This window comes from Lepisosteus oculatus, chromosome 2 (assembly GCF_040954835.1).
Source record: "Lepisosteus oculatus isolate fLepOcu1 chromosome 2, fLepOcu1.hap2, whole genome shotgun sequence".
NCBI classification, from domain to species: domain Eukaryota; kingdom Metazoa; phylum Chordata; class Actinopteri; order Semionotiformes; family Lepisosteidae; genus Lepisosteus; species Lepisosteus oculatus.
The window spans coordinates 46,994,444-47,022,352 of record NC_090697.1 but is presented as its reverse complement, the minus strand read 5'-3'; the positions used below and the strand labels follow the sequence as shown (position 1 = coordinate 47,022,352).

At 35.9% G+C, this 27,909-nt stretch overlaps 1 protein-coding gene across 3 annotated transcripts; it reads left to right on the top strand.

Moving 5' to 3' along the window:
* Positions 1-135: 135 nt before the first annotated feature.
* On the top strand, positions 136-11,243 carry hadhb (hydroxyacyl-CoA dehydrogenase trifunctional multienzyme complex subunit beta). 3 transcript variants are annotated; one of them, XM_006625857.3, is made up of 16 exons: positions 136-238; positions 2,530-2,606; positions 2,992-3,033; positions 3,443-3,539; positions 4,069-4,113; positions 4,291-4,390; positions 5,862-5,949; positions 6,516-6,703; positions 6,934-7,114; positions 7,471-7,592; positions 7,819-7,898; positions 8,260-8,307; positions 8,521-8,608; positions 8,867-8,941; positions 10,375-10,539; positions 10,755-11,243. In XM_006625857.3, exons 2-16 carry the CDS (start codon positions 2,540-2,542, stop codon positions 10,788-10,790), a joined length of 1,422 nt encoding a protein of 473 aa, XP_006625920.1. In that variant the 5' UTR covers positions 136-238; positions 2,530-2,539; the 3' UTR covers positions 10,791-11,243. The 3 variants fall into 3 exon arrangements, with proteins under 3 accessions (XP_006625920.1, XP_015204024.1, XP_015204034.1); XM_015348538.2 differs by having other exon boundaries at positions 179-272; XM_015348548.2 differs by having other exon boundaries at positions 193-215.
* The last annotated feature ends 16,666 nt before the right edge of the window (positions 11,244-27,909 follow it).

The following is a 27,909-nucleotide window of genomic DNA, read 5'->3' as shown; positions in this document are numbered from 1 at the left end:
TAAAATTTAAATATATATAAAAGTCTAAATATTCTAAATTATTAAGGTTTCCAGTTTGTACTGTTGTTCAATTTCCTACTATTATTTCATTAATGTAACGAGCCGCACAAGGATGTCAGGCGAGGATTGGGAAAGCACAACCTGTCGAAGGTCCTTAGAGAGAGACAACTGTAAGGCTTGTTGTGTCCGGGTCAGTCAGGGTTTGGGTGTTGCGTGTGAGTATTCCGTTACGGACAAGGTGAGCGTATTTCGCCAGAAAGAAAAGAAATCGGGTAATGCTTTCAGACATAGCGCTAAAACATGTGTAAACAAGCAGAGAAGTATGTAAAGCAGCATGCATTGTTTTTTTTTAAGTCATGGGGAAACATCAGGTGCAAATCATTGCGTTGCAGTTTTCACATTAGTAATTTGAAATTCAGGCGCTTCTATTTCAGTGACACTCCTCTTACTTAATAGTTTAACATTGCATCGTTCGTATAGATGTTATCTTTATGTGAATGAAATACAATGATCAATAAGTTGCAATCGGTACTGTTTTCGATAACTGATTAATATTTTTTTAAAGGTTGGTTATGATTTGGTACGTTATGTGAATAATTCATTTTCTATTCTAGATCGAGAAAATCGTGCCAAATTAAGCGAGCGTTGTCGGAGCCAGATTTTGTATTATTTTTGCAAGCGCCTTGCATTTCCAACATCGTTTGAAAGTTCTCTTTACCAGTAAGAAGTGCCCCACTTTTTTGTTAATCTCGGGATTTGTGTAACCATTAAAGGGAACACAGTTCTTGAATTGTGTGGATTGGATTATCACAGACCTTACTTTTCCAACCAAAATGAACTGCAATGTATTGTTTCATTGCAGAGGCTCGTGTGGTATGGAGGTTGGAGAAGTAGGTGAGAGGTCAAGTGTAGCTGTGGGCGGTGCTTCCACCCAGATAGGAAACTCTCACTCCGGAACACCCGATCTGTGAATATAATGTACAATATGAATTCCGTATGCGTTTTACTACCTTGAATTTCTGAAAAGGTGGAGTTAAATGTCAAATATATAGAAGTGCTTGAGAGATAACTAAAATGCTTTTGAGTCTCCTAGAACAGAATGCAGCTTCTTTGTGTAGACTGAGGCAGTGACGTTGCAGAACAGTTTACTGTCTTATCGTTTTATCAAAATGGCAGGATAAATATTTAAAAGAGTAGAACTTAACTCAGGGGGTTATGTTAACATTTGTGTGATGCAGACTTCATTTGGAATACCCTGTGTGTGTGAAGTTGGATAGACAACTTCATACACTCAAGCAGAAGGCAAAAAAAAAAAACACTTCAAAGATGTCATTAAGGTCAACCATGAAGTCAAACAATTTTGACACCAAAACCTGTCATATGTCTGCTGTGCTGGACAGCATCATTTAGAATATGGTATACAATTTAACTCGCCATGTTTTTATAAAATAGATATTGCTACTCTAGAATCCATCCAGAAAGGAGTAGTAACATTGTGGGGCTGAAGGGATTGTCCTACACTATAGTGCTGAAGAAACGTGAACTTTTTAGTTATGATCAGAGAAGGCTATAGGGGGATATTATCCAGAACCTGATTCAAAATCCTCACATGCATTGGCAGTGTCAACCCAGCAGAATCCTTCAGAATGAACAGTGAAACATGAACCATTGGACACAAGAAGAAGTGCGTTTCAAAACAGGAACAGGAGACACTTCTTTACCAAAATGGTTGTGGGAGTCTGGAACAAGCTACCCAGCCATGCTGAAGCTGTGATATCTTAGATTCTTTAAATAAATGGCTGGTTGAGATTCTTGTACTTTTAGTACTTACCACGAAATGGGCTAGTCGCAGGCCATTATTGAACTGATTTTTTTTATTTTCTTTCTTAATAGATTAGGATTGGTACAGTTTTATAAAGTTTTTGTAACCCTGCTGCTTTTTATGTGAAGAAATGACTCTTCTCACACAAATCAAGCTTATTATCTTGAGAACAACCTTTCACTTAGGTTCATGTGGTTGCTATGTAAAAGGCACGGAAAAAAACATCATGCTGAATTTAAATAAAACTATTGAAATAATGCAGGTGGATTGTTTTGCATTTAAAGCTTTAATACTGTTGTGAAGTTGTCATTTATGAAAAGGGAAGACAAGTTGTAGTTATGTTCATTAAATGCTACAGAAAACAGTGGGGGCTGTTTGACTTGTACCCCACTAAACATTATTAGATATTTATTTATCTAGTTTAGTGTTTTGTTTCTTTTTAAGACCTCTATATATATATATGCATTTACAAACAAGCTTTAAATCAGTTTTTCCTTTTTTTTTGGTAAATTTTGCATTTCCTAAAATTGTGAATCCTTCATAAACGGAAAGTCGTGATATCATACCTGGATTTTTATGATCATTCAGTGTAAGTGAAATACTTTGTTTAACAATCTTAGGATTAACTGTGAAAAAGATCAGGGTTCTATTACATTTTCCTTACAGAAGGAGAATGAATGTTGACGACTTTTTCTTCTGCATTTTAGGACAGCAAAAATGGCATCCATTTTGACACATGGCATCAGGAACTGCCCAGTAAATTCTGCCTGGGTTGTTAAACTTGGTAAGAAAAAAAGAACAGGTTATAAAAATAAAATTCAGAATAAATCAGTCTGTCATTTGGGATTTCCAGTCTGGTATCTTCTGGTTTCACTCCAGCTACCCTTTCTATTATCAGATCAGAACCTTAGAACAGGAGGAGAGCATTTGCTCTGTTGTGCTAATTTATTTCTGCAGTAACTACATGATCAGAAAATAACGTCAATCCATTTGCATAGAATTTGTTCAGTTCATTTGCATTGAGTTGAATCTGTTCAATTTCTTACATTAATTAAAAATAGCTAATATCAGAACAAAAATTGGAAAGCTCTTAAATATAGGTTTTAGTGTATATACAATGGATGTTTTAATTAATCTTGGAAATATTTTGTATTTTCCATCCTTATCAGCTGCTAGATCACTGACTACGACATCACATTTACAAGCTCAAGGTATAGTCTAATTCTTTTGTGCCATTTGTGCAAAAAAGAAAAGTGTTTTTTTAGCAAAATGTTTATTTTACCTTTGGGGGTTTTGAATTAAAATAATTTATCGATAATTACAGTACTTTCCAGAAGACTAAAAGTAAATTATCCTTTCTTATGGTGTGAAATCTTTGATTCTTCAAAATCCTTTTTTGAAGGACAGAATGTAATATTTTAAATCTGTGTTGTTCTAATTGCTAGATCCTTATTACTTTTTTACCGGTGCTTTTGTGCCTAAAGTTTAAAAGTGTTTTACAAAAGATGTGTTTAATGATTTAGATTGACAATACCATCAATTATTTTGGTTAAGTTTATTTTTATGTTTAGTATTAGTAAGAATGGAAATGTTCTGAATGTTTTGTCTTTATTATTGTAGTACAACCCAAAACTAAAAAGACTCTGGCAAAACCTGGTGTGAAGAATATCGTTCTAGTTGAAGGAGTGCGCACCCCTTTTTTGCAGTCTGGAACAACGTAAGTAAAAATATGAATGTCTTTAGTATAATCTTTCTTAGTTATTAATGCACAAACTAATTCAAACTAATGGATTAATTCCCAAAGAAAACATAATTGTTTCTTCACGTGCAGAACATTTTTCTTTTTTTTTTTCCGATGGGGTGGGACAAAAGATGCTACAAGGCTTTTCCCCTGAAAAAGAACAATCCAGCTTAACACACCTGAATTGTAAACTCCATCCACCCATCCGTTCATTCAGGACATATTCTTCTTTCCTGAAGTCAATAAAAGTGCTGCTCGTTTAAATATTTAAATAGATTGTGATAGTAGGACTACAAGCTAATGCATGTGAAATAGCCTAGTAGTGTATTAACAGTTGAGGCTACAGCTGTACCCTTCAGCTTTTTTTTTAACACGCTTGTATTTATTTTGTGCTGTTTGGGTGTTAAGTGATCTTTTTACCCTTAACGTTGGGAATTAGAGCTCATGTTTTGCCAGTCATTATCTACCTTCAAGCTAAGACAAAATTTCTTTGACATTTTTTTAGGTATAGTGATTTGATGCCTCATGACTTGGCCAGAGCAGCGTTGCAGTAAGTAAAATGAATTGTAAAATTCAAATAATATTCCTTTGGGGTTACGTTTAAGAAAATGTCTTTGGTAATGGGTATGATTTCAGGAAACGGCAATATGAAAATTCGGTAACACTAAATATATGTACAATCAAAAAGGTGTTTTTTTTAGTACAGTTTTAAACCATCTTTCAACAGGGGGCTCATCACCAAGACTGGCATCCCAAGAACTGCTGTAGACTATATTGTTTATGGAACAGTAATCCAGGAAGTGAAGACCAGCAATGTTGCCAGAGAGGTAACGATCAACTTTCAGACTGATCTCAACCCTCCTTGCTTTTTGTTCATGCATGCGGAGTGCTTCTATGAGTGTCACACCCTCTGCAGCCAGAGGGCGCTCCTTCTCTGTCCTGTCCCTAGTTTCCGGTCTGCTGTCCTTCCTGTCCCTCTCTTTCCCTTGGGCTATATATTTCCGGGTCTTGCACTCTGTCCTCGCTCAGCATTGACGTTCGGATGTCCTGAGACCCGCCTAGCACCAGGGCGCCCCACGTCCGCTCCCTGAGGGCATAGGTTTCTATACGGCATTCCTGAACCCTTTGCACTAATGAGCCCGGGCCTTTTTCCCGTCTCGCCGCTACGCATATTGGTCTTTTTCTGCTCTCCTGCTCCCCATGGTTAGTCCCTTTGGACGTCCGTGACAATGAGAAGCACTCTGGCAGTTTTCCATGGATTTCCTGTGTATCTCTTGCATAGCTGCTTTGTAACTATGGGTAATATTGATATAATAAGATTTCCATTTCTGTTTCTACAAACACATTTTTCCTGTATTTTCATTTTGTACATTTACCCTGTATTTTCAAGCCTCTATAATCATACCACCGCAAGAAGAAACATTTTGGACATGTACAGCATTACATGGGTCTGCAGGGTTCACTTAGAAACATTGCATACTCATTTTAATGCATAGTTAAATCAGAATTTAGAGTGGTTACATATGTCAGAAGTCTTGTCCCATTTTGCTGAGTGTTTTTCAAAAGAATGTTTTGAAGTGATGTCTTAATATAATAAACCCATTGAATCTACAGTTTTTCCATGTACTGTAGTGTTATGGTGCTTTATTCCCTATGTTACCCCTCAAATGCCATCCAGTGTATCCATTCTTTCGTGCTTCCCTTTATCTGTGTACTTGAACGAAAATGAATCCGCACTACATGCAGAGGAGAATTCCATGTTAATCATGGAGCTTCATGGGAACTCCTATGGGAACACTCATTGATTAATTCTAATAACCAGTTGTCGTTCCAGCAAAAAGGCACCTAGTTTGTAAGATTATTAAAATGAAACTGATAAGTGATCGTTCATGTGAGCTATAAAAAAAGTTTCTGAAATATGATATCAATTAGCCAAGCATTGAAAATACTCATGCAGTTGTTGCTTTGCTTAACTGTATTTTTAACAACAGCTTGACTTTTGCTCTAGTTGGCAGCACTTGGCTCTGTCTTGAATAAGTTCCAGCCTTTCCATGTATTGCTGTGGTAAATTAAACTGTTCTCATTAACACAGTATTTCATTTAAGTGCTTTTCTTAGACTTCTAAAGTTTGTTGGATTGCTTGAAGGTTTCAGAAATATTTGAGGAATTACCCTTTATGATTTAAATGTAATGAAAGGTGTGCTGGCAGTTTTGTGAAATCCTCTGTTGAATTTACCAATATGAAACTTTGTGCACTTAAATGTTTCATGTCTGATTTATTTTAATTCTGTGTTTTAGGCTGCCTTGGGAGCTGGTTTTTCAGACAGAATTCCAGCACATACAGTCACCATGGCTTGTATCTCATCTAATCAGGCAATGACTACAGGTATCTCCGCTACTTATATGTAGAAATGCGTTCAACTACACACAAAATTCAATTTTTCCAATGGTTCAAACATAGCAGTAGCGTTCTTATCTGAGCGTCTTCTTCATGGTTCCTTGTGCATGTAAGAAAATGAACACTTTTCTCTGATTTTAATTGAAGCTTTTCATGAATGTTTTATTTAGGAAGAAAAGCAACAACAAAGCTTTCAAAATGCAGTTTGTTGACATTAATTAAGTGAAATTTGTCTCTGAAGGTCAAAGCTTTAGTATTATTGAAGTTAAAAGGACATTCTAATGTCATAATCATTAAATTTTAACTTAATATATTATCCCATACCGAAAACAATCATATAGAAATTGTCTGTCTTGAACAGTCCTTCCAGTCCATTGATTTAAGTGTTACCTATAGCTTTGGAGCCATCTGTCCATTTAAAGGTTGTAAAGAGAAAAGGTCAGTAAAAAACATTAAGGGAAAGTGTGAGGAGGTATGGTGTTTGGGATTTTTGCATAACGCTGTGTGCATTTTGTGTTCTTTTGCAAACTAAGTCTGGTCCTGTTTCTGTGCAGCTGTGGGTCTGATAGCTTCCGGCCAGTGTGACACCGTAGTAGCAGGTGGAGTAGAGTTCATGTCTGATGTTCCTATTCGCCACAGTCGAAAAATGAGAAAGGCAATGTTGTCCCTGAACAAGGCCAAGACCATGGGCCAGAAGCTGGCATTGCTTGGAAAAATACGCCCCAGTTACCTTGCCCCTGAGGTAATTGTCTGTTAATTGTTTGCTTAATGCGGGCAAAATTAACTCATTATTGTGTACCTAGCTGATACTCTACTGGAATGAAAAGTTAAACAGTGAGAACAATTTTCTCTTATTTCTTGTGCTTTGCAAGCATATCAGCTCATGTTACTCGTGTTCTTAACTTTTTCTACAAGGCGGATGGAATAATTATATATATATAATATAAAGAAATTTAAATGATATTATTGCAGCTTCCAGCTGTAGCGGAGTTCTCCACCAGCGAGACAATGGGCCACTCTGCTGACAGGCTGGCTGCCGCCTTTGGAGTTTCACGCTGGGAGCAGGACGAGTTCGCGCTTCGCTCCCACACACTGGCCAAGAAGGCTGAAGACGCAGGTCTTCTCAGTGACGTCATCAGCTTCAAAGTACCAGGTAGATAAGGTGCTGAGTATGGTGCTTTCTGTTCATGATGGCCTGCGTAAACAAGAAAAGATTTGTTGTGGTTTCTGCACTTCAGCAGATATTTACTCCCTTATACCAGGCATTCTGTCTCTGTTGTTAATGCTTATATCCCAAATTACACCGATATCATTATAGTTCCAGATCCAGAACAATCTTCAGGCTTGAACTGTTCAATTTCCACGTTAAGGGATATACTGCTGTCCGGAATATCTTTTGTTTGCAGCTAGGTCACTTTTTGTTGCTGCTCTGAAATTGTTTTGTACCATCTCAGTCAATATAATATTTGTCATTGTGATCATTAATTCTTGGTGGTTTTAATTCAACAGGAAGGGAGACTGTTAGCAAAGACAATGGGATTAGACCAAGCTCCATTGAGCAGATGAGCAAGCTGAAACCTGCTTTTGTGAAGCCCCATGGAACAGTTACTGCAGCAAATTCTTCTTTCTTGGTAAGTAAAATGACAAATGTTTTGCAAATCAGTTGGTTCTGCAAACTAAAACATACCACACTCTGTGTTTCTGCTTCTAAAAAAAACTCCCCCCGGCCATGGTAATGTGAGGAGGTCTGAAATCAGGATTTCTGCACCTCAATCTCACACATCTAATTTTTGTTTTGTGCTGCGACGTAATGCAAAGAGTGACCCAAATATTACATCTGTTTTTCTTTTTAAAAAGACTGATGGTGCTTCAGCTGTCCTCATCATGTCGGAAGAGAAAGCTCTGGCGATGGGATACAAGCCAAAAGCTTACCTGAGGTACATAACATAGGAAAGAAAATGCATTTTTATTCTTTTGAATTACAAGAATGCTTCACATCAGAAAAGTACCCAAATTTGTATGAGAGATTTTTGAACATGAATAGCTTTCTCCAACTCTTGTTTTTAATCATGTGTATCTTTCTTAACCTTTAATACTGCTAACCTCACATATTGAGAGTTTGTGAACAGTCTTTGATCTCTTAAACAATTTGTACAGATTTACAATTATGTGTTGCTGTACTGCTTCTTATAATTTTAATACCAACATCCTCATTTTATCTTTTATATCCTTTATTTTATCTTTTGCTGTTGCAACTTTAATAACTTTAATTTTAATAATTCTTTTTAATTTGCACAGAGATTTTGTGTATGTCTCTCAAGATCCCAAAGATCAGCTGCTACTAGGGTAAGTTTTGCATTACTAGGCCTACTTACATTTAGAACATTTTAGTTCCGTAAATTAAACATTGTTTGTAATTAGTATTTATAGTTTTTCAATTTTAAAAAGTGTTGGATATTTTAAGATTTTTGAAATTGCAAAGTACTGTATTCATCAAGAAAATAGTTATAAAGTTTATAAAAATTAACAGCAGATATTTGTAAATGCAATTTTCTGCAGCCCAACATACGGCACACCAAAAGTTCTTGAAAAGAGTGGTTTGACATTGGCTGACATTGATGTTTTTGAGTTTCATGAAGCTTTTGCGGTAAGTATTGTTTTTGTACTAGTAAGAAAAGTTTTGTAGGTGGGTGTCTAAGCACTTGAACCTTTTATTTTCATTTATCATATTTGCAACTTTTAATATTGTTGAAATCAGAATGTATTTTATTTTTTATGCATTTTCACTTATTAGCTTTCAGAGTTTCAGTTGTATACTAAGTACAATTTAGTTTTTCAGATTTTTAATACATAAGTATTGCAGTTACCTAAAATGTCTAATCAAGTTTTGAATATCTCTTTCTAGGGTCAAATTATGGCTAATCTTAAAGCAATGGACTCTGATTGGTTTGCACAAACATATATGGGGAGAAAATCCAAGGTATGTTTAAATGTCAACATATTGCAATCTTTCATTTTGGGACTGTAATTTGATTAAGTAGTTTTACAGTTTGTGAGTTGTTAGTTGATTAACCTATGTTTTTCTAAGAAGAGGTCACCTTGTACGGTAACACTTTATTAAACACTAGGAATTAGCAGCAGCCTAAAATAGCTTGATATTTACTGGGAACTTAATATCATTATTGTCAACTTATTAATAAAAGTTACTTTTTAAATTATTAAACAGACTTTGTATAATCGTTATAAAAATTAAATAGTCATACCTACTTTTCTGCCAATAGTTGGACCATGTTTAGAATTCTATAATTTCCTGGCACTGTGTAAAAATGTTCTAAATTGAAGCAGTTTGAATAACATGCTAAGCTGCAAAGTGTGTGTAGCCCAGAGAAAACATTAGCATTTGGTTTTACTCATCCCCAAGGTAGTGTTATGTGCCTTGTTGGTGAATATTGCTTCACTTTTAACATGTCATCATGGAAATCTGCAGTCCATTGTTCTTGATTTGATTTTGTCATCAAATATAAAATTAAATTTTATTGTGAAAACAGGACATGATGTAGCTCAAGTACTGGCTTCTATTGAACTTAATCCTTTAACATCTATGGTGTTGAAATACATGAATACATTTTGAAAATAATCTGATCGATATCTTCGCTGTTTAATTTGCGTTTAATTGTCTTTTAATGCAGTTCAATTTTAATCCACTGATACTCTTGGATTGGTATTGCTGAATAGAATTCTGCATTGTGGGTCAATTTATAGTTGTGAATTTAGTGTTGTAAATTTCCAGTGTGTTTTATAAAGATGTCAGTAGTTCGACCCTATCAAGCTGGAGATACAAGCTCGTGAAGTATGCTTTTTGAGTGTGTAGGGAAAGTCTTAAATTATATAGTTGAGTCACTTCAATAAGACAGTTTCCAGTAAAAATGTAAACATGTTTAGTGCGTCAAATTGGAACTCTTTAATTACTAAGGAGCCGGAGCAAATCCTGGCAAGCAGTGGGCACACAGTGGGGTACGATTGATACAAGACACCAGTCCATCACAGGGCAGACAGATACAAACACAGTCACACACTCACACCTAGGCCATGTTTCCTAAAAGCCAGTTAACTGACAAGTATGTTTTGGACTGGGAGGAAACTGGAGAGTTTGGAAGAAACCCGTGAGAACACAGGATTACTAACTGCATGCGGATAGCCACCCAGGTCAGGAATTAAACCCAGGGCCCTAGCTCTGCAAGGCAGTAACCCTAACCATTGCATCACCATGCCGTCCTGCTTTTCGTATTATTCCCACTAAAACTCACTTACAACTCTTGGTTGTTAGACTGAACATTTTAGTTTCCTAGGCTTATGAAGCCCAAATTAAGCACAAAAGCGCTCATTGCAGACATGATTCTTTTGTGTGTATAGGTTGGCGCTCCCTCTATGGAGAAGTTTAACACATGGGGAGGCTCTCTGTCCCTGGGACACCCGTTTGGAGCAACTGGCTGCCGCTTGGTGACGACAGCTGCTCACAGGCTGATGAAGGAGGGGGGGCAGTACGGCCTGGTTGCAGCCTGTGCTGCTGGGGGGCAGGTAGTTTCGTCTTTGAATTATTTTTTGCCTCTTGACTCTTTCCGTACTCATTTTCTGTTGCTTTATAGTCTTGACATTCACAAAATGGAGCTATTAAAAGATATTTACATGCAGCCAAAATAGATCATCAAAGGTGGTGCGGAATCTTTTTAACTAATGTGTTTTAGTGAATGATGTCAAATATTTACAACTAATTTTTTCCTTTGTTTCTTTAGGGCCATGCTATGATTGTGGAAGCTTATCCACAATAAATCTAGGAAAATGGACTAGGAGATGCCTTAGTATTAGAAGAACAATTCCAATGCACTTGAACTTCAGAGAAGGAAGAATGCCGTGTGGATTTTAAGATGGAAATGATATCTATGTAAATAGTAATACCACATTGCCTTGATGTCATGAATTGCTTTTGAGAGTGTCCGCAGTTTGCACCATCAAGAGAGGGTTGCTGGGTAGCAGATATGGAGATGTCCAGTACGTTCTTCTGAGTGAGATGTTTTAAGTGGTTCTGTTATGGCATTCTCCTACAGCGATGTAATGCAGGTACAGTTAACATCACCAGTTGAATCAAAACATTGTGAATTAATATGCTGCATTAACCATTCTTTTTGTAAAGAGGTATAAATAAAGCTTTCAATGTAAAAGTCAGCACATTAAATGAATCTTAATACATGCATATGTAGAAATAATAAAAAAAGTAAAACATGTTTTGTACAGATTCAAATAATTTCAATATCCTAACATTTGCTTAATTCTTTGGTCAGGATAGTACAGATTAATGAAGTGTGATGAGCCGTAAAATTGGAGAAGGACAGTTTTAGAAGCAAATTTTCTAATTTTTCTGTTATCGAAAGACAATTTTTTAAAAATGGAGAATAAGTTTTACTACAGATTCAGAAGTAAAACATGTTTTGTACAGATCCAATAATTTCAATATCCTAACATTTGCTTAATTCTTTGGTCAGGATAGTACAGATTAATGAAGTGTGATGAGCCGTAAAATTGGAGAAGGACAGTTTTAGAAGCAAATTTTCTAATTTATCTGTTATCGAAAGACAATTTTTTAAAAATGGAGAATAAGTTTTACTACAGGGACCTCACTGGGCCTATAATTTCTAGGACACTTCTGACAAGTTTTAATTGTAAAATTGCTCATGTATTAAAATAAATAAATACTTAATGACTTAAGCATTATACTGTACATGTTCAGTATTATTGCTTAATTGCCAACTCCAGTGTGATAAAGACATTTATTAGATAAAATGTAATTAACTTTTATGTAAAAGTTAAGCAGGTCATTTCCAGATTATAAGACCAGTGTCCAATAGAATAAAATAATTGGTCTTAGCTTTGCCCTAAATTATGTTGGCCAAGGCATTTTAATGCTCTTGCACAAGTGTGATACTCCAGGGTATGTGTGGTATACAGTACATGTATGTCTATAAAGTCTGCCATCTCTTGACTAAACCTTGCCAGGAAATCACCATTACTTTTAGTCTGTGTACACTGCAGCTAAGTAGTGGGTGGTCTTGTGTTTTTGGTTCTGGGCGTTTTCACACTGCATGAATACTCGTGCCTGTGTCTGTATGTTTTCTTTTAAGTGATTTATTAATGGCTTTCTCAGGACTTGTGTTTTTCTTGAATATGAATTATTCCAAATTAATGGGTGAAAAATAAGATTGTATCAAATTCAACATACCACTGAAAGCAAAATGAGAGTCAAACCTGCAAATGTAAACTGATTAATCTGATGCAAAAGGCCATTTTAATCTTTTTAAAATAAGATGCCATAGCTAATAAAACTTAATTTTAACTGGAATGACAACATTGAAAAGGTGCAGCTAAAAGCTTAAAGAATCTGCTAACTTGTTACAGACTCGCATAAACATTGGTAAATTGTGTCAGGACTTTTTTATAAAGTTAATCAGGAGTTGCCTTTTCTTTAATGACTAAACATTCAAAGGTAAGCACAATGAATAAAGTGGTGGACCAGATTGTGAATCAAATTATGTATTAACCATCAAATCTTTAGGGATTAAGCATGAGTAGAATAAGAATTCATGAGCAGAACTGTAAAAAATAAAAAAAGTGGCTGAAGGTCTTGTCACATGCAATTGGAATGAGTGGCCATGAACCGAAAAGACACAACTCAAACTGACAGATCGGTGTGCGCTTCAATGTCAGCCAGCAAAACTCTCCAAACCTGCATAAAATTGGGCAGGTTTATTTTTTTTATTTTTCTTCTTGGTTTGTGGCATGCTTGCCATGCTCTGCACAAACCGACTGATTGATTGTGACAACGTGCAGTGGAACAGAGCCGGGTTGAGTTTTGACATTATTTTATTTAATCTAATGTCATTTGGAATCTGCACACTAAAAAAAAAAAATGAATCCAGATATTGAAAGAAAAATAACCTGGTGTATTGGACCTAAAATAAGCAGTTGAAAGAGATGTAAAAGGAAGAGATGCCAGTAAATGAAATGAATTTAGGTGGGTTTTGTTAAACATATTAATATTTATGAGAATTGTTTTCCTTTTCATTAAAATTAAATTGGGAGAGTCCTTTAAGTAAAAAAGGAATGTGGTGCTCTTTTTTTTTCTCTCAAATTTGGCAACAGTTGAGAAGGGTTTAGTGAATTTTTTGCTTTTGGGCCAAAGGTCACACTTGGAAAAGTATGGGGAAATACATTTAAAACTTAGAACTGAGGCAATAATTTTTACAATTGGTTGTGGAGGTCTGGAGCAAGCTCTACAGCAATGTTGTGGCTCATACCATGGTTACTTTCAAGAAATCAGTAATATATGTAATATAATTAATAAATCATAATCAGGATCAGTTACAGTAGCTACTACCTACCTAACGGGCTTATCTTGTTTGAAATGTTACAATGCATGCCTTCTCAGTTCAATCAAGACGACTTTCCTGCTTCCTGTCATTCATTTAAACTGTTGTGAGTCTCATACTGACAATCATTATGCTCTCCCGTAGACAATAAATTACTTATAAAGGATCAACTAGATAAGGAAAAGCCTTATCCAACGAGTGTCTAAAATCTCTTTCATTAATTTTTCAGGAATGCATAATAAAGCATGAAGTTGAAACTCAATTGTCCTGTAAAGACACTGGAACACACAGTGTGTCAAATGACAAGTACCTCTGGCTCACAGATGTGTCAGAGGAGTTTGTTCACCAATTCTCATCCTCCATGTTTGATACAGGATTGCAAGGCTGAGCTGACTAAGAATTGGTTATTCCAAAATCTGGTATAAAAAATAGTGAGTTTTTTATCCCAGACATTAAATATAGATGAAAAAGTAATAGGTTTATTCCATGCTGAAAAAAAGAAAGAAAACAACATTTTGGCTGTGGAGCTTTCTTCAGGTGTGAGCTAAAGAAGGCTCCATGGCCAAAACGTTGTTTTCTTTCTTCTTTTTTTCAGCATTTAATAAACCTATTACTTGTTCCTTTATAGCCTATGCATGCTGACGCAGCTACCCACCTGAACTATCAAATATAGATATCTAGATACCGGCAAGAATGGTAAATTTCACAATCAATATTTACTTAGCACAACACAAATTACTCCAGGATTAAGCTTGAATTATAGACGAATTGTTGTATTTGAGTTATGTCACATTTTCTTAATTACATATATATTTTTAAAGCTTTGTTGGATAATTATTTTTATTCACAGTATTACAATGTTGTGGAGTTACTAATTATTATAACACCTATTGAGGTGTAAGTATAAAATGCTGTAAGTATAAATGCTATATGTGGGGCTCTGTGACTCCTACTTTTATTGTGTTCTAGGTTTTTTTAACTGACACTCAGGTTGCTTAATTCGAACTGGTTTTCACTTTCCTTTGGTGGGGGAATCAGAGCTTTCTGTTTCCACAAACACCAGGCCAAATCAGTGGTGATTCCAGTGGGAAATCACACTGCTGAAATGTAATGTTTTTGGCATTTCTTTTTAATTTGTACCCATAGGAGCTACAGCTGCTGATGATATTCAGCATGCTGCACTTATTTATCTCAGAAATAGAACTCTTATCTGTAAATAACAGTGTTTCAACTCCATGTTGAAACGAACTACAGACACTGCCAATGGACTCAAACTGTTCTTCACATTTAAATTCACCCACTCCCTCAAGTGCTTTCATGTGAGATTTAAGGATCCCCATGTGTTTGTATCTCATTCATCTTCGAGAGAGTTTTCAGTTTTGTTGTTTTCAAATACTCCTCAACAGTAATATTTTTTCCCTTTCAAAATACAGCACTTGAATATACACAATGCACTTATTTGGGCTAGATGTAGTAGTATTTGACATGATTTTATCTTTTTGAAAAGTTGTTTTATTTTAAACATTATAGTCCAAGACCTTAGAACACTTCCTTTAAAACTGGTAAATAAAAAACTTTGTTCTTCTTGGATGCTTGATTAGAAAATGCCGCACAAGAGTAAAACAAGGATAACTATGTTTTAACTCCAAGCAGTGTTGTTTATGTCACATAATTTAAAAATACAGTATTATTAGCTTTTTTTTCCCCTAAAATTCAAGCAAAGTAAAGCAGGAGACCGAAGTCCTAATCAAAGTGCTATTCAAGAAAAACTAAATTTTGTAAGAATACGGTAATGATATAGATTTTTATAATACAGTCCCCTGAAATCAAATGTATTTATTTCATATGTTTCAGGATAAAGATACGATACAATAAAACCATTTTGATTCTAATATTGACCATGATAACAAATGTTTGCTTATTTGGCCCATGTCCTTGTCTATTGTGTTCTGTATTACATCCTTACCCTAACAGGGAACATCTGTGGCTGATGTATTTGAAACTCGTAAGATACTGTCCATAGGCTGGATGGGTGGCAGCTAAGATTCCCTTCCTTCTAGGTGAGGAGGCGTGCAAGGCGGAAGCAGGAGAAACATTTATCAAATCAGGAATGAAAGAGTTTAGTTTCTGGCCTTACAAGTCAATGGGCATGCAGCTACCTCCCAATTTAACACAAATCTGTATACAGTTCAATTCCGAAGGGACAGATTAATTTAAAAGAGTTCTGGTACTACAAGGACTTTTATGTAGCTGCTTTGAATACATTTACGGACATTTTTTAGGTTTTTGTTTTCCAAAAGTAAGTTTTGGTTACAGAAAGTTACAGAGTGTCAGCATTGATGATTTTTAAAATTGCTGAATTAACCTTTGTAGAGATGTGTTAAATATAGTTAACCTCTTCACTTTTCATTTAAGAAATTCTGCTTTATGCCAGTTCCTTGAACATCTGTCCTTGTTATTTGATGTTTTAATATTCTGTTCCTCATTTAAATGTAAGTGTTGTTTTTGGTCTTTAGTTTTCAGGTGCAATTTAAATAGCAAATTCTACAGTTTAGCATTTCATCTGAGCATTAATTAGCTATTTTTACCTGTGGATTAACTGGAAAAGAAAGATTAACTTGTTTGGAAACTTCTATAAACAACAATTATTTACATAGTCGCACAAAAAAATCAAATGGTGTATAATGTGAATTCCAAGAGAATAAAATATCTAGTAAAAAATAACACTTTGTACTACAAATATAGATGGATGTACTACAAATACAAATATGTATTCACACCAAAGAAAAGCAACATTCATCTATCCATTTTCTAACTGCTTTATGGCAGACAGTGGGAACAAGGCAGTATACACCCTGGACAAGACACCAGTCCATTACACTGAACACATAGACTTAAGCACAAACACACTCATACTAGGCCAATTTTTCAAGAAGCCACTTAACTTACCAATTGGACTGTGGAAAGAAACCGGAGCACCTGGTGGACACACACACAAACACGGGGAGAAAATACAAACACCACAAAGATAGTACACAGCAATTGAACTCGGGACCCCAGCAATGTGAGGCAGAACAGCTAACCTCTGTACAACTGTACTGCCCAGAAATGGAACAATGAAACGCAAATATTTGTATATGGTTATAGACCAAGCTCTTCCAAAATAGAATTATCACCATAACCTAACAATAATAAGACAATATTATATGTTCTCAATCCAATACCACTCAGGAAACAGAGCAGTGTTTCTTGGTCCTTGTCCTGAAGAATTACTATGGCTGCTGTTTTTTTATTCACTTTGGCCATTAATCACACCTGCTGATTTATTTAATTTTGCTTTTTGAGGATTAAATTGCTGAATGACATGTATAATTGGTGTGAAGCCTGAGACAATAGTTTGTTTCAGGACTGTCCTAGTTCAGCTGTTCAAGATAAAATAGAATTAACTGGACTTAAAGCAGAAGGAAAAACACTGACTCACAGTGGGAGTGTCTGATACAGTGTCATTGTCACCTGTGTCTTTATCAGCATCAAATGATCACCTTAAGAGCTGTTGAGTCAGAACTCGGGGAACAAATCTTAATTAGCAAATTTGGGAAAGACTGCATGACATTCTGTGTGCTGAAGATGTCAGAAATAATGCACCTTTACTTCTGGTTTTGAAACCAAGGACTGAGTGCAGTCAAACAAAAACTGAACCGGCAAGCAGGTCAACTACAGACACCAATTAGTGCTGGTCATTAAGGGCCCAGTTGGAACAGAAAACAAGAAGGGGTACTCCAGGACCAGGATAGAGCTACTGCAGTAAGGTAAGCACAAACTTGACAGAAACCTGTAGTTTTGGCTTGTAGAGTCATGTAGAGTCTGACAGATATTACTTACTTACAGTACAACGCTCTGTTCTAGTGGAAGTTTCCCTTATCAAATACTTGTAGTATAATAATAGTGTACAGCATTTTATATATAATCTTTCACCATCATTCAACATTCATAATCCAAGTAATAAAAAAAAAGAAAAAAATATATTTTCTCTAGAATAGCAGCCTTTGATTAGGTGGGTACTTTTTATTACAGCTTACTAAATTAGACATTGGCTGCTGTGTATGCATAAGAGCCTGAATCTTAATTGAGCAGAGGACATGACAGGCTTTAATCTTACTGCCCTGTACTCAATGCAGGGTACACAATATTGCTGCAGGTCCCACTTTGCTCCTGCAAAGCACAAGAGACATGCATTTCTCTTGCATTTCATTTAAATGAAAGGTGTAACCTTTATGACAGGAACTAGTTTCATTATAATTGGAGAATATGGTGCACCCACTAGTCTGCAAAAACTCTTTTCCTTTAATATTGTGCATTTTCAGTTCTTTTCATACATGTTTAATGATAATACCTTTTGTACAATTTATCCAGTATGAGATGCACTAGAATGAGATGCATTTATCCAGTATGAGATGCACAGGAAAATAGACAGTTTCAAATCCATCCATTGTCTAACCACCATTATGGTGCAGCCAGAGGCACAAGGTAGGTTGCGCACTGGACGGGACACCGGTCCATCACAGGGCACACACAGACACAAACACACACACACACTCACACCAGGGCCAGTTTTCCCAGAAGTCAATTAACTTACCAGAATGTCTTTGGACTGTGGGAGGAAACCAGAGCACTCTGGGGAAACCTCACCTGACCACAGGGAGACCATACAAACTCTAGGCAGATAGCATCCCAGGTCTGGAATTGAACCCAGACTGCTTAAAATTCAATTATTACAGTTCAATTATCTCAACTGCTTGGGATGAACTTTTTTTAGAATTAGAACATTTTGGTTGTAGAATTGGTGGTTGAAATGTATTTCCCTTGCTGATAGATCTTTAATGAGGATTTAACAATGTAAATATGCAATGTAAATTATTTCATATGTAAAAACATGGCTTGTCTTATTTCTTATTAGCGTCATTAACTGTTCCACTGTGTAATGTGTACAGCTTATCCTCTGCTGGGATACAATAACAGTATTTCAGGCATCTCCCAGCCCCAAGTCACACAATAGCTCTTCTGTGGTAAATTCCATTATACCAAAAGGCATTCTGGGAGATTCTGTGCTACTCAGTTTTCTAGGGCTATATTACATTACAACAGACTCTCAGAAATTTCAGTTGTATTAATTCATACTGTATGTGTATTCAATGTGCCTGTTAATGGGTTTGATTATGTGGGTTTTTTACTTAAACCTGCAACAAAATTATGATTTGTTATGATTGGTATCGTGTACTTTGGTAAGCCTACTAAACAAAATGAGTTTAAAAGAAGTTACAGAATTGTGGTGACCAAGGCAATTACCAAAGGATAAAATAATCCACTAACAAACTTTTCTGAAATTATTATATACCAAATAACTTAAAATTTCACAAGTACAACTGGGGAAAACTATGTTCAACTTTAAATACAAAGAGCAATAAATAAAACATTTGTGTGGAGACAGGATGCAAATTTGGCCTGGTGTGTCTTGAGAAGGCGGTGGAGAGAAGATGAGAGGCGATGTCCACCCAAGTGGGGCTGAGGCAGGAATCAGGAAGCATAGGAGAGCGGAGAACTTAGACAAGGCATCGTACATTGACCCCAGTCAAATGAGAAAAGTGCTAAGAGGGAGCTGTCAAGACCAAGGTGTTTTGAAGTGATCCCAAGCAGAATAATAAAGCAAAGAGCAAAGGCAAACTTAAATGGTTAGCATGAGTGTGGGCAAGAAGAAGGAGAGAAAGACTTACCTAGAAGATACTTTAAAGCATTGGCTATAAGCTGGAGAATATATCTTCAAGAAGATAGGTACAAGGAGCACCATAAGGAAATGGAAATTGATAATGTAAAATCAATCTGATGCACGTACAGTAGATGTGCTCAATAACACCAGTATTCGATCCAACATAAGTGTTAGGGCAACCCCCACATCTTTCCTGGAAGGATAGGATGCAAGGGAAGATTGAAACACAAAATGGTTCTCACATCACAATGGACAGGACACCAACCCACTGCAGGGCCAAAGAGAAGGAGACAAATTTAAAATAGCCAAACAAACTTAGTCAGCATGAATGGCCACACTCAGCACTTTCAAAACAAAGGGAGGAGACGTACTGTATACCCAGAAACCAAGTTCAACGAGCACCGGGGCAACAGTGCTAAATTGTCACACAACGCAAAGTAGACTAATGGTGTAGAGTTTCGGACCCTATGCGGTGCTAACAAGAAACAGGTCAGACTACCAAGGGACGGGAGACGGAGTGCGAAGTCGGAGTAACCAGGCTAGGTCGGGAGTCCAGAGGTCGATGCAGCGAGGTAGACAAATCCAAAAGATTTTGTCAGAGACGGTGTCGAGGGCGAAGGCAGAGCAGGGTCGATATCCAGAAAGCAGTAGTAGAAGGAAGGCGCACAAGAGAAAGGCAAAAACCAACTCAACAGTGAGCGAGGAGTGAACGGTGTGAAGGGGTTTATATGTGAAAGCGGAGAGTGCCGTGCTAATTGCTAACAGCGGCGCCGGTGTGTACGCTGGGAGGTGCTCGCGGAGTATGATTCGTGACATAAATGCTACTTCATTATTCCAACCTAACTCCAATATTACCCATGTTAAGTGCTACTGGTCTAAATTCACTGTGAAAGAGTGTTTCTTTCTAATTGAAACAAAACAGACTAGTAAGTGGTGTGAAGAACTGAGGGAAGGCCAATACATTATTGGCATTTTCATGGGGCAATTAAGAAAAGCTTCTTCATGTGGAAGGACCAATATTGATTGTGAATTCATGTGGTGTGGATCATGGGTTTAAAATAAAAATTTAGATGAAAGCTGGGAACTTTACACAGCAGAGATGGTGTTACTTATCATTGCAGGAAAGGCATGATACACTTGGATCTTTGTGAAGGTGGTGTTCATTATAAAGTATATGAAAGAGAGAAATTAATTAAAAACAGAAGAAACACAATGACCTAGTCAAGCCTGCTTAATTTAGGTTGCCACAACATATGTTATATATATACAGTACCAATTGACCAGAGATGAAATATGAAAAATGAAGTGATACAGTAGTTCATTATAGAAGGAAATGTTTGGCAAATCCAAGCTATTCCATAGAAATGGATATACTGTAGAGGCCAAATGGTTGGGATGAGGTTAGTGAAAAATATTGAAGCTCAAATTTTATTGTGTTGGACTAAGTCTGAGACAAATCCATCCATTCAGTGACTTCCGAGAGACATTTGGAGAAAATGATTGAGAGAAGCAGTATTCATAAAGATCCCATGCACAAAACATTTTGGCCACACAACAATATGGGAAGTAACAGCATCACATAACCATAGATCAGGCTTACAAAGAGAGCCATGCAGTTCAAAACAATTCTTTTTGAACAAATCATTTCAATTAATCAAATGCATTGTTTCCTGAGTCCCCAGATGATTTGTTTGTTTCATTCAATTTCCTCTCAATGACACAAAATCATCGAGCTTCGTGAGTTACCACAGGAGATAATTGAGTTCTAGTCTCAAAGCTCAGAGAATAAAAGTATGAACTTTTAATGAGTTAAGTGAGAGTGAGTATTAAGCCATCATAAATGGCTAGACTCAATAAAAACACACCTTTCCTTATATTAATTCAATGTCTGTCACAAAGCATTTCTTTTGCTTATTTCAGATGGTTTATTGATCCAGCTTTGCAGAAATTCTTCATCAGAATAGAACAATAAACACTGGATACATTATACCCACTAGAAGTAGAATGCATAATTATATGTGTTATAAAATTATATAAATTTTCAGGAATGCATAAATTATTACATCTTCAGTTGTGAAAGAACTGAAGATGTAATATGCAATAAATATGCACATAACAAATGTGATGTTATGCTTTTTTAGTTTTCAATTACAATTCCACTGTTAAATAATTTTCTGATAATCTTGATATGCTTAACAATTATCATGTTACTATTTTCTGTCATTTCTCCATTTAGAACTTATTTTGCCTTAGCTTTAGTTAGAAACGTGTTTATAATTAATAATAAAAAACAATGTAGGTTTCACTACTTTTAATTTTTATTTACGTTTTGCTACTTTTAACCACAGACAACTAAGCTCAACAAACTGGCTAAGCTCTCAGTCTGTAAAATGTTTTCATGATATTTTCACTAGGACATTCACAAAAATATAATCTTGTTTCCTAATTTCCCTTATTTGTTACTTAGTTTCATAACTTATTAAGCCTCATTTCAGTAATTTCTGAATATGGTATTCAGTGACATTTGGTCATTTATTCTTAACATGCTATAGGATTTTTATACAGTAAAAAAACTAAAGCAATATGTTTTTCTATAATCTCAAAACAAGATAAATGCAGGGTCCAATAAGCATATACTGTACACTGTATTACTACATTAATTGATTTTAAATAGCTGTTTACTAACAATATGATGTGTTGTGGAAGAATAAATGCTTTTATGCTATTGAAAATAAAATAAATGCAGGTTGCAAATGACATCTTTTAATACTTTTTAGGCATGCTCAAGTAACGTGTTTAACACATGTTGCTCGAGTTGCTCAGGGCATTGATGATTTTGATTATGAGACACTCCTGTATGCTAAGTAAAAAATAGAGGGTGCATTTGAGATGATGTGTTTATGAAAGTAAAGAAAGCACAGAGATACTTGTTGTCATAGCCAGTGAAGGAAAAAAAAAACTAAGGAATCAAATCCATAAGGTACTCAAGAACATATCCTTGAGGTACACCTGTTAGAGGGTAAGAGATGAGAAGAGTGAGGATACACCTTTCTTATCTTATTTAAGCTATGGTATGTTTGAAAACATAGCTCTTTTTATTCCAGCGAATTTCAATTTATTTGCACTTCACCAATGGACTTAATTTTTTTAATATTAAATAGCATATATCTGGAATTAAGTTTAGTTGGAAAGCTAATATTTAAAGGTAATTCTATTTAATAACTGTCATTTTTCAGTGTGTTTTTCATTTTCTCTGTACATTATTAGACTTTCCTAATATGTTAGTGTATCTGAATAAATGGCTGTTAGTTTTCAGTTCTAGAATTTTCTGGTAGCCATTATGTAAACCTCATAGACTTAAATTGGGAGAGAACCAGAACCCCACATTATACAGACCTGTGGGTGGGACCAAACTGAAGGGAGGTCCCTGGAGTTTCTGGAAATGGTCTTAAGTTTATGGATAGCAAAGAAGCACATTGTTATCGCACAATATTACAGATTTATTACTGTTGCTATTCTAGTATTTTTCAACAGACTTAAGGGAAGCGAAGGCTGGAGTCCAGAGCTCCCTGGTGGCAAACAGTAGAATAGTACACATTCAAAAATGAGAAGAGACTATTAGAAGTTCATTTATTTATACAGTACTCCTGGGTGTAAGACTATTTAGATTTTATGTATTTGCTTATAAGCGTAATAATTACTTTCTTTCTTAATACATCTACTAGGAACTAACTTTGCACATGATAAATATTCTGTACAGCATTTTATTTTCATATTCATGAACTGTATACTGAAGTACAAACTCCGAAACTGGTAACGTAATTACTTTAGTCCACTTTTTTGTCCCTGTTTCTGTAGGACACATTTTGTGAATAGTGAAAAGAAAAATATATTTTTTTCTCTAGTTGAAAACACGTCATAAAATAATTGGTCTTGTATTAAGTTCAGTAGTAAAGTTAGATTTCAGTGATTACTAATTATTGGTCATGTCCAGAAGTAGATTTCAATGTCAAGGAGTGAAGGGATAATGAATTTCCTGCTTTTCATCCATGTGGGTTATCTTGCTGAAATTTTAATTATATATACAGGAGTTTAACATGATAATACCATCCAAGGTTATTTATGTTCTGTTGAAGGATAGGAAAGGGAATAAAATAATTACTCCCTTGTTTTTGAAGAATATTTTTACAATTTGTAAAGTATATCGATCACTGCTAGAAGGAAGGAGATCCTTGAATTAAACATGAAATGCTCACAGCATGTCAGGTTAATTATTTTATTTTAAAGTCCCAAACTTGCACAATTCTCATTAGCTAGAAATCATCACTGTTCTACAAGAGAAGGCAAAGAAAATGAGTAATTGATAATTTTTCAGTAAGTTTGAGGAAAAAAAAATACATTGAGCCTGGTATGTCAACTTCTGTCAACAAGATGAGTTTCTGTCACTAGAAGGATTTGAGACATTAACAATTTCTGTCAGGCTGCTGACAAAATCATGGCAGATATTTCCCATGATAGTGAGATGACTGCTGGCATTTGTCAACAAATCCTGTCACCATGGAGGCAAATAGACCATGTCTGCGTAAGTGACAGGCTTGGCACTGTGCTCCCCAGAGCACTCGCCAAGGTGTTCAGAGGGAGTGTGGGAAAAACCTATGTTTCTGCCTTGCCTTTCATATAAAATTGCAGAAGGAAAATGAGCTGTCACTCCAATTCCCATGATGCTTTGCTGCTTAGCATAACTCTGCTGTGTGGGCCAGAGTCTGTTGGTCTTTACTCTGACAGATAATTAAGCAAAGCTGCAATTTTTTTTAGACAGCTCCTTTTCTTGTCATTTGCATTTTTAGCCAGAGGCAACCAGTTAAGAAAAAACATGATGGAAAGAGGGTAAGAAGCCAATTAGTCAGATGGATGGATGGCTGACTGACAGCCCTCTGGTACTGGAATCCCAGAATTCATTTATTTTTTTTGGTCCTGTGAATGTTTGGACACACGTCATCATCACATTGTATACCGGGCAGGGGCTTAGGTTTGTTTAGGCATTAGTTTATCCCCCTACAAGTATTGTGTTTCATTTTGTTTTTCCAGTTTTCATGGGTGCTGATACCAAATATTGATTGTGTTATGGTGTTTTCTCTGCCAGCCTGAGCTGTGTTCATCATTCCAGCTGCCATAAAATGTTTCTAAACTGAAGCACCTGTAGGTCAGGACCTGGAAGCTTTTTTTTCTTGCATCTGTCTCATAATTATTGATTAAGATGCATGCAGCATTGCAGCCACTATGCTGTCTGGCGGCTCAGCAGCAGGTATCTAGGGAAGATATGTTCTGGATGGAGTTCGTCTTGCACGCCCTGTGTTAAAAGGTTACCTTTGAGACAAAGGAAATACACTAATTTCCCCTAGAGCCACAGGGAAACAAAACATATTAGTCTTGACACAGACTCTTCCAAATAGTATCTCTTTTGTTCTAAGTACAATGAAGATAAAGGTGATGCAAGACTTTGAGTCTGAGTCAGGAGATACTTTGTATATCTGTTACTGTTTGCTGCACATGGTAAAATTGTGAAATATAATTACTGTATAGTGTAACAATATAAATATGCACAATATTCTAAATCTCCCTCAAAAAGTGTTTTTGCTTGTCACTTCAGCCTCTCTGTTCAGTATTAATGCAGACACCCAACAAATAGTGGACAACTCTTTTTAGACATTCCCAAATCTTTAAATGCTACAGGTTTAATAAACAAGCAAACCAAGACATAAGATACAATGCAGCTTTTCTGTGTGGGTGTAGTGTATATAAGCCCCTGAAGAAACATGATAAGAAAGCCACAGTGTTTATATGTAATAGTATGAAAAGAAACATATGTGATCTACAACAAGGAAAAGGTCTGATAATTAATTGAAACCAAGGATTTTAGGCAGATATTACCAGGAGACGATACGTCACTCATATTGAATTGCTAAATGTCCTGGATTAAAGTCTAACATTACTTGCTAATATGCCTTTCACAGCATTTCAAAGCATGAGGATATAGAAAATATCTTTGTTTCTAAGCATTACTGTAACATGATTTCAGTTTTGAAGTGGTTCTTCTTGCTCACACAACTGCATAAACATACCTCATTTAATACTACATAGTTAAATGGAGTTAGTTGCCTTTAAAGTGAGCACTCTGAACTACTCTAATGATGTAGGAAAATGTCATTCTTCAGCTGGGTGTTTTGTTTCACGCATAAGATAATCAAAGGAATCAAATTTTCCATCTTTAACTGAAAAAGAAAACACCTTCACAAACCTTTTTTAACAAGATTGTAATTGCTTGTCAAAAATATTCAGCAAATTCCAATCATTAGTTTTAGGGCATGCCCAAAATCATACTAATAAAAACTTGTGTTCCCGTACTGTACATACGGTAAATACATCTTTGAAAAACATTTCCTTTGACTAACATTTTTTGCTTGTTTCTTATAAACACTGCGACAGGCATCTTTAGACAATATTTTAAAAATGGTCTCATTCAACCCAGCAAGAGCAAATACACATAATCCTTCCTAGAGACACAGGCTGCCAAGGTTATGACACTTTTCCCACTGGGAAGATGATACAGAATTTAATTCTGTCTGTTCTTAAAAACACCTGAACAACAAGATCCCATGTTGAACCCTTGGCCAACTCTTGACCATATTTCACCACATGCTTGACTTTGAAAAGTCAAGATCTTTGCAACACATTAATAAATTATAAATTGCCTCTTAATATAAGGGTGCTTATAAATACAGTCATTTTTCCAGACTGATGCATGCTTTTCAGTTGTTCTTCATTGTACTGTATATTTTAAAAAAAATGTTGCTAATATTTCTTTTCACTTAACCATAAATTAAAAAAGTCTTCCTCCGAGTAATGTGGTTGTAAAGCAAAATAATTATTGCTGATAATAAAAGTGAACACTTACATAAAATATCATTTTTAACCTGGTGTTGTAAAATGCATATACCTGTATACAGTGTATTAGTTTGAGATAAATGATCTATGATAAGTTTAATAATAATAAAGACAAAATAATTACATTTAAATATTTCCACATTTTTAATTATTTCAAATTCTACATGAAACCTCTCCATAGATTAGATAATCTTTCCATCTCTTTTTTTAGACATTTTGATCCAGCTGTGTCATTATTGTGATAATCAGGTGTAAATCAATCTTCCAGAGGCTGTTATCAGCTTGAGTTCCAAAATGATGGTCCTGAAAGTGCAAATATTTTATTTTATGAAAATGAAAAAGCAAACTGCTGCTCTGATACCATCTTTCTAAACATCTCAACCAGAATACCGCAATTTAATTTACATCTTGTTGCATTTTATGAAATGAAAGAAAATAGGTTTTAATACAAGTCCTCAGTTCCTTAGTCCTGTATCCTTCTTAGATACAGAAAAAAACAAGTCTAGTTTTTTTTGTCTGTTTATAGACCTCAGAATCATAAATGTTTACTGTTTTTAGTATGTCTCTTTACCTTCCCTCTTATTAAAATTTGCCAAACAATTCTGTTAGCTCCTTAAATACATACGCATTAAGATGATTTTCACTCCTGTGGGGAAACAAACTGTTCTCTGCTGCTGAGAATTAGTCCCTCCTTTCTCTTTACAGAAATGGCTGTCCCTTATGTAGACTAATCTTCAAAACAAACATATCTCTTCCATGAATAACAAGTTATTATCAGAAAAAAATTGGACTCCACTTACGTTTTATTGAACAGACAGGGTACAGGTACATTTATTATCTTGAGTGTAACTGGTCATTAACTGTGCTGGTCAGTTATGGTTCTGCTGTGAAATGGTGTGACCACCACTGGAAGCAGAACAAGCTCTATGTATGGGGCACATTCTTGGCACCAGGATGAAAGCTTATGGGGTTTAAATCAGCTCATCGCCTGTGCCCGATCAACACTTTCATCAATAATTTGGTCCTTACGTAACTAACAGTCAGGGTCACTCCAGCATTTGAAGGTCAGGCATGACCACTCAGTCAATCAAAATGATACCAACAACTTAATCAATATCCAATATCTGTATATTTTGTTTGATCAGAGGGCTACTGATACTGATACTCAGTATAGAAATATCAGGATTTCTGGTTGCTAAGTTCCAGGTTTTGTGGTTACCTTGTTTATTTGTATGTCGTGGGGAAAAATGAAGAGAATAACCCAAAACAAAACAACCAGTTTAAATAAAAAAGAATAAAAACTATCAGGAAGCTCAGTCACCTCATGGAAACTCAGACAAAATGGAGTAGGATTCCCTCCTCGGTGTCTTTGGGCAGGTTATCGGAAGCACTGCCCTATAGTGTTGGTCTGGGGAAGTTGTGCATTCCTTCGCAGTCCATTGATGATCCCTGGGTTGTTTTCTAGTGCTAATTTGGGGAGCAGGTTAGGTGGTAGCTGGAGAAGGTGGAAGGTTATAAAAAAGGAGTAGAAGCTGACGCTGTAGGGCAGCAGTTCCTCAAACCTGGACAAAGCTATGAGGAAGAAGTAGTGAGTTGGCGTTGTTCGCTGGAAGACCTGGTGACCGCGCAAATTTGTTTTTCTGCTATTTCTTCATCTGTCCTTCAATTAATTAGTCTCTGAGCACCATGCAAAGTCATAAAATGCTTTACTTCTCCCTTCAGCAAACTGTATAATATTCCTCAGCAGGAGCTTGAGATTTAGTTTCTGACCTTAGGTCAGAGCTCTGTCCTGTGGTCTTGGATGTGCTGTATCTTTCT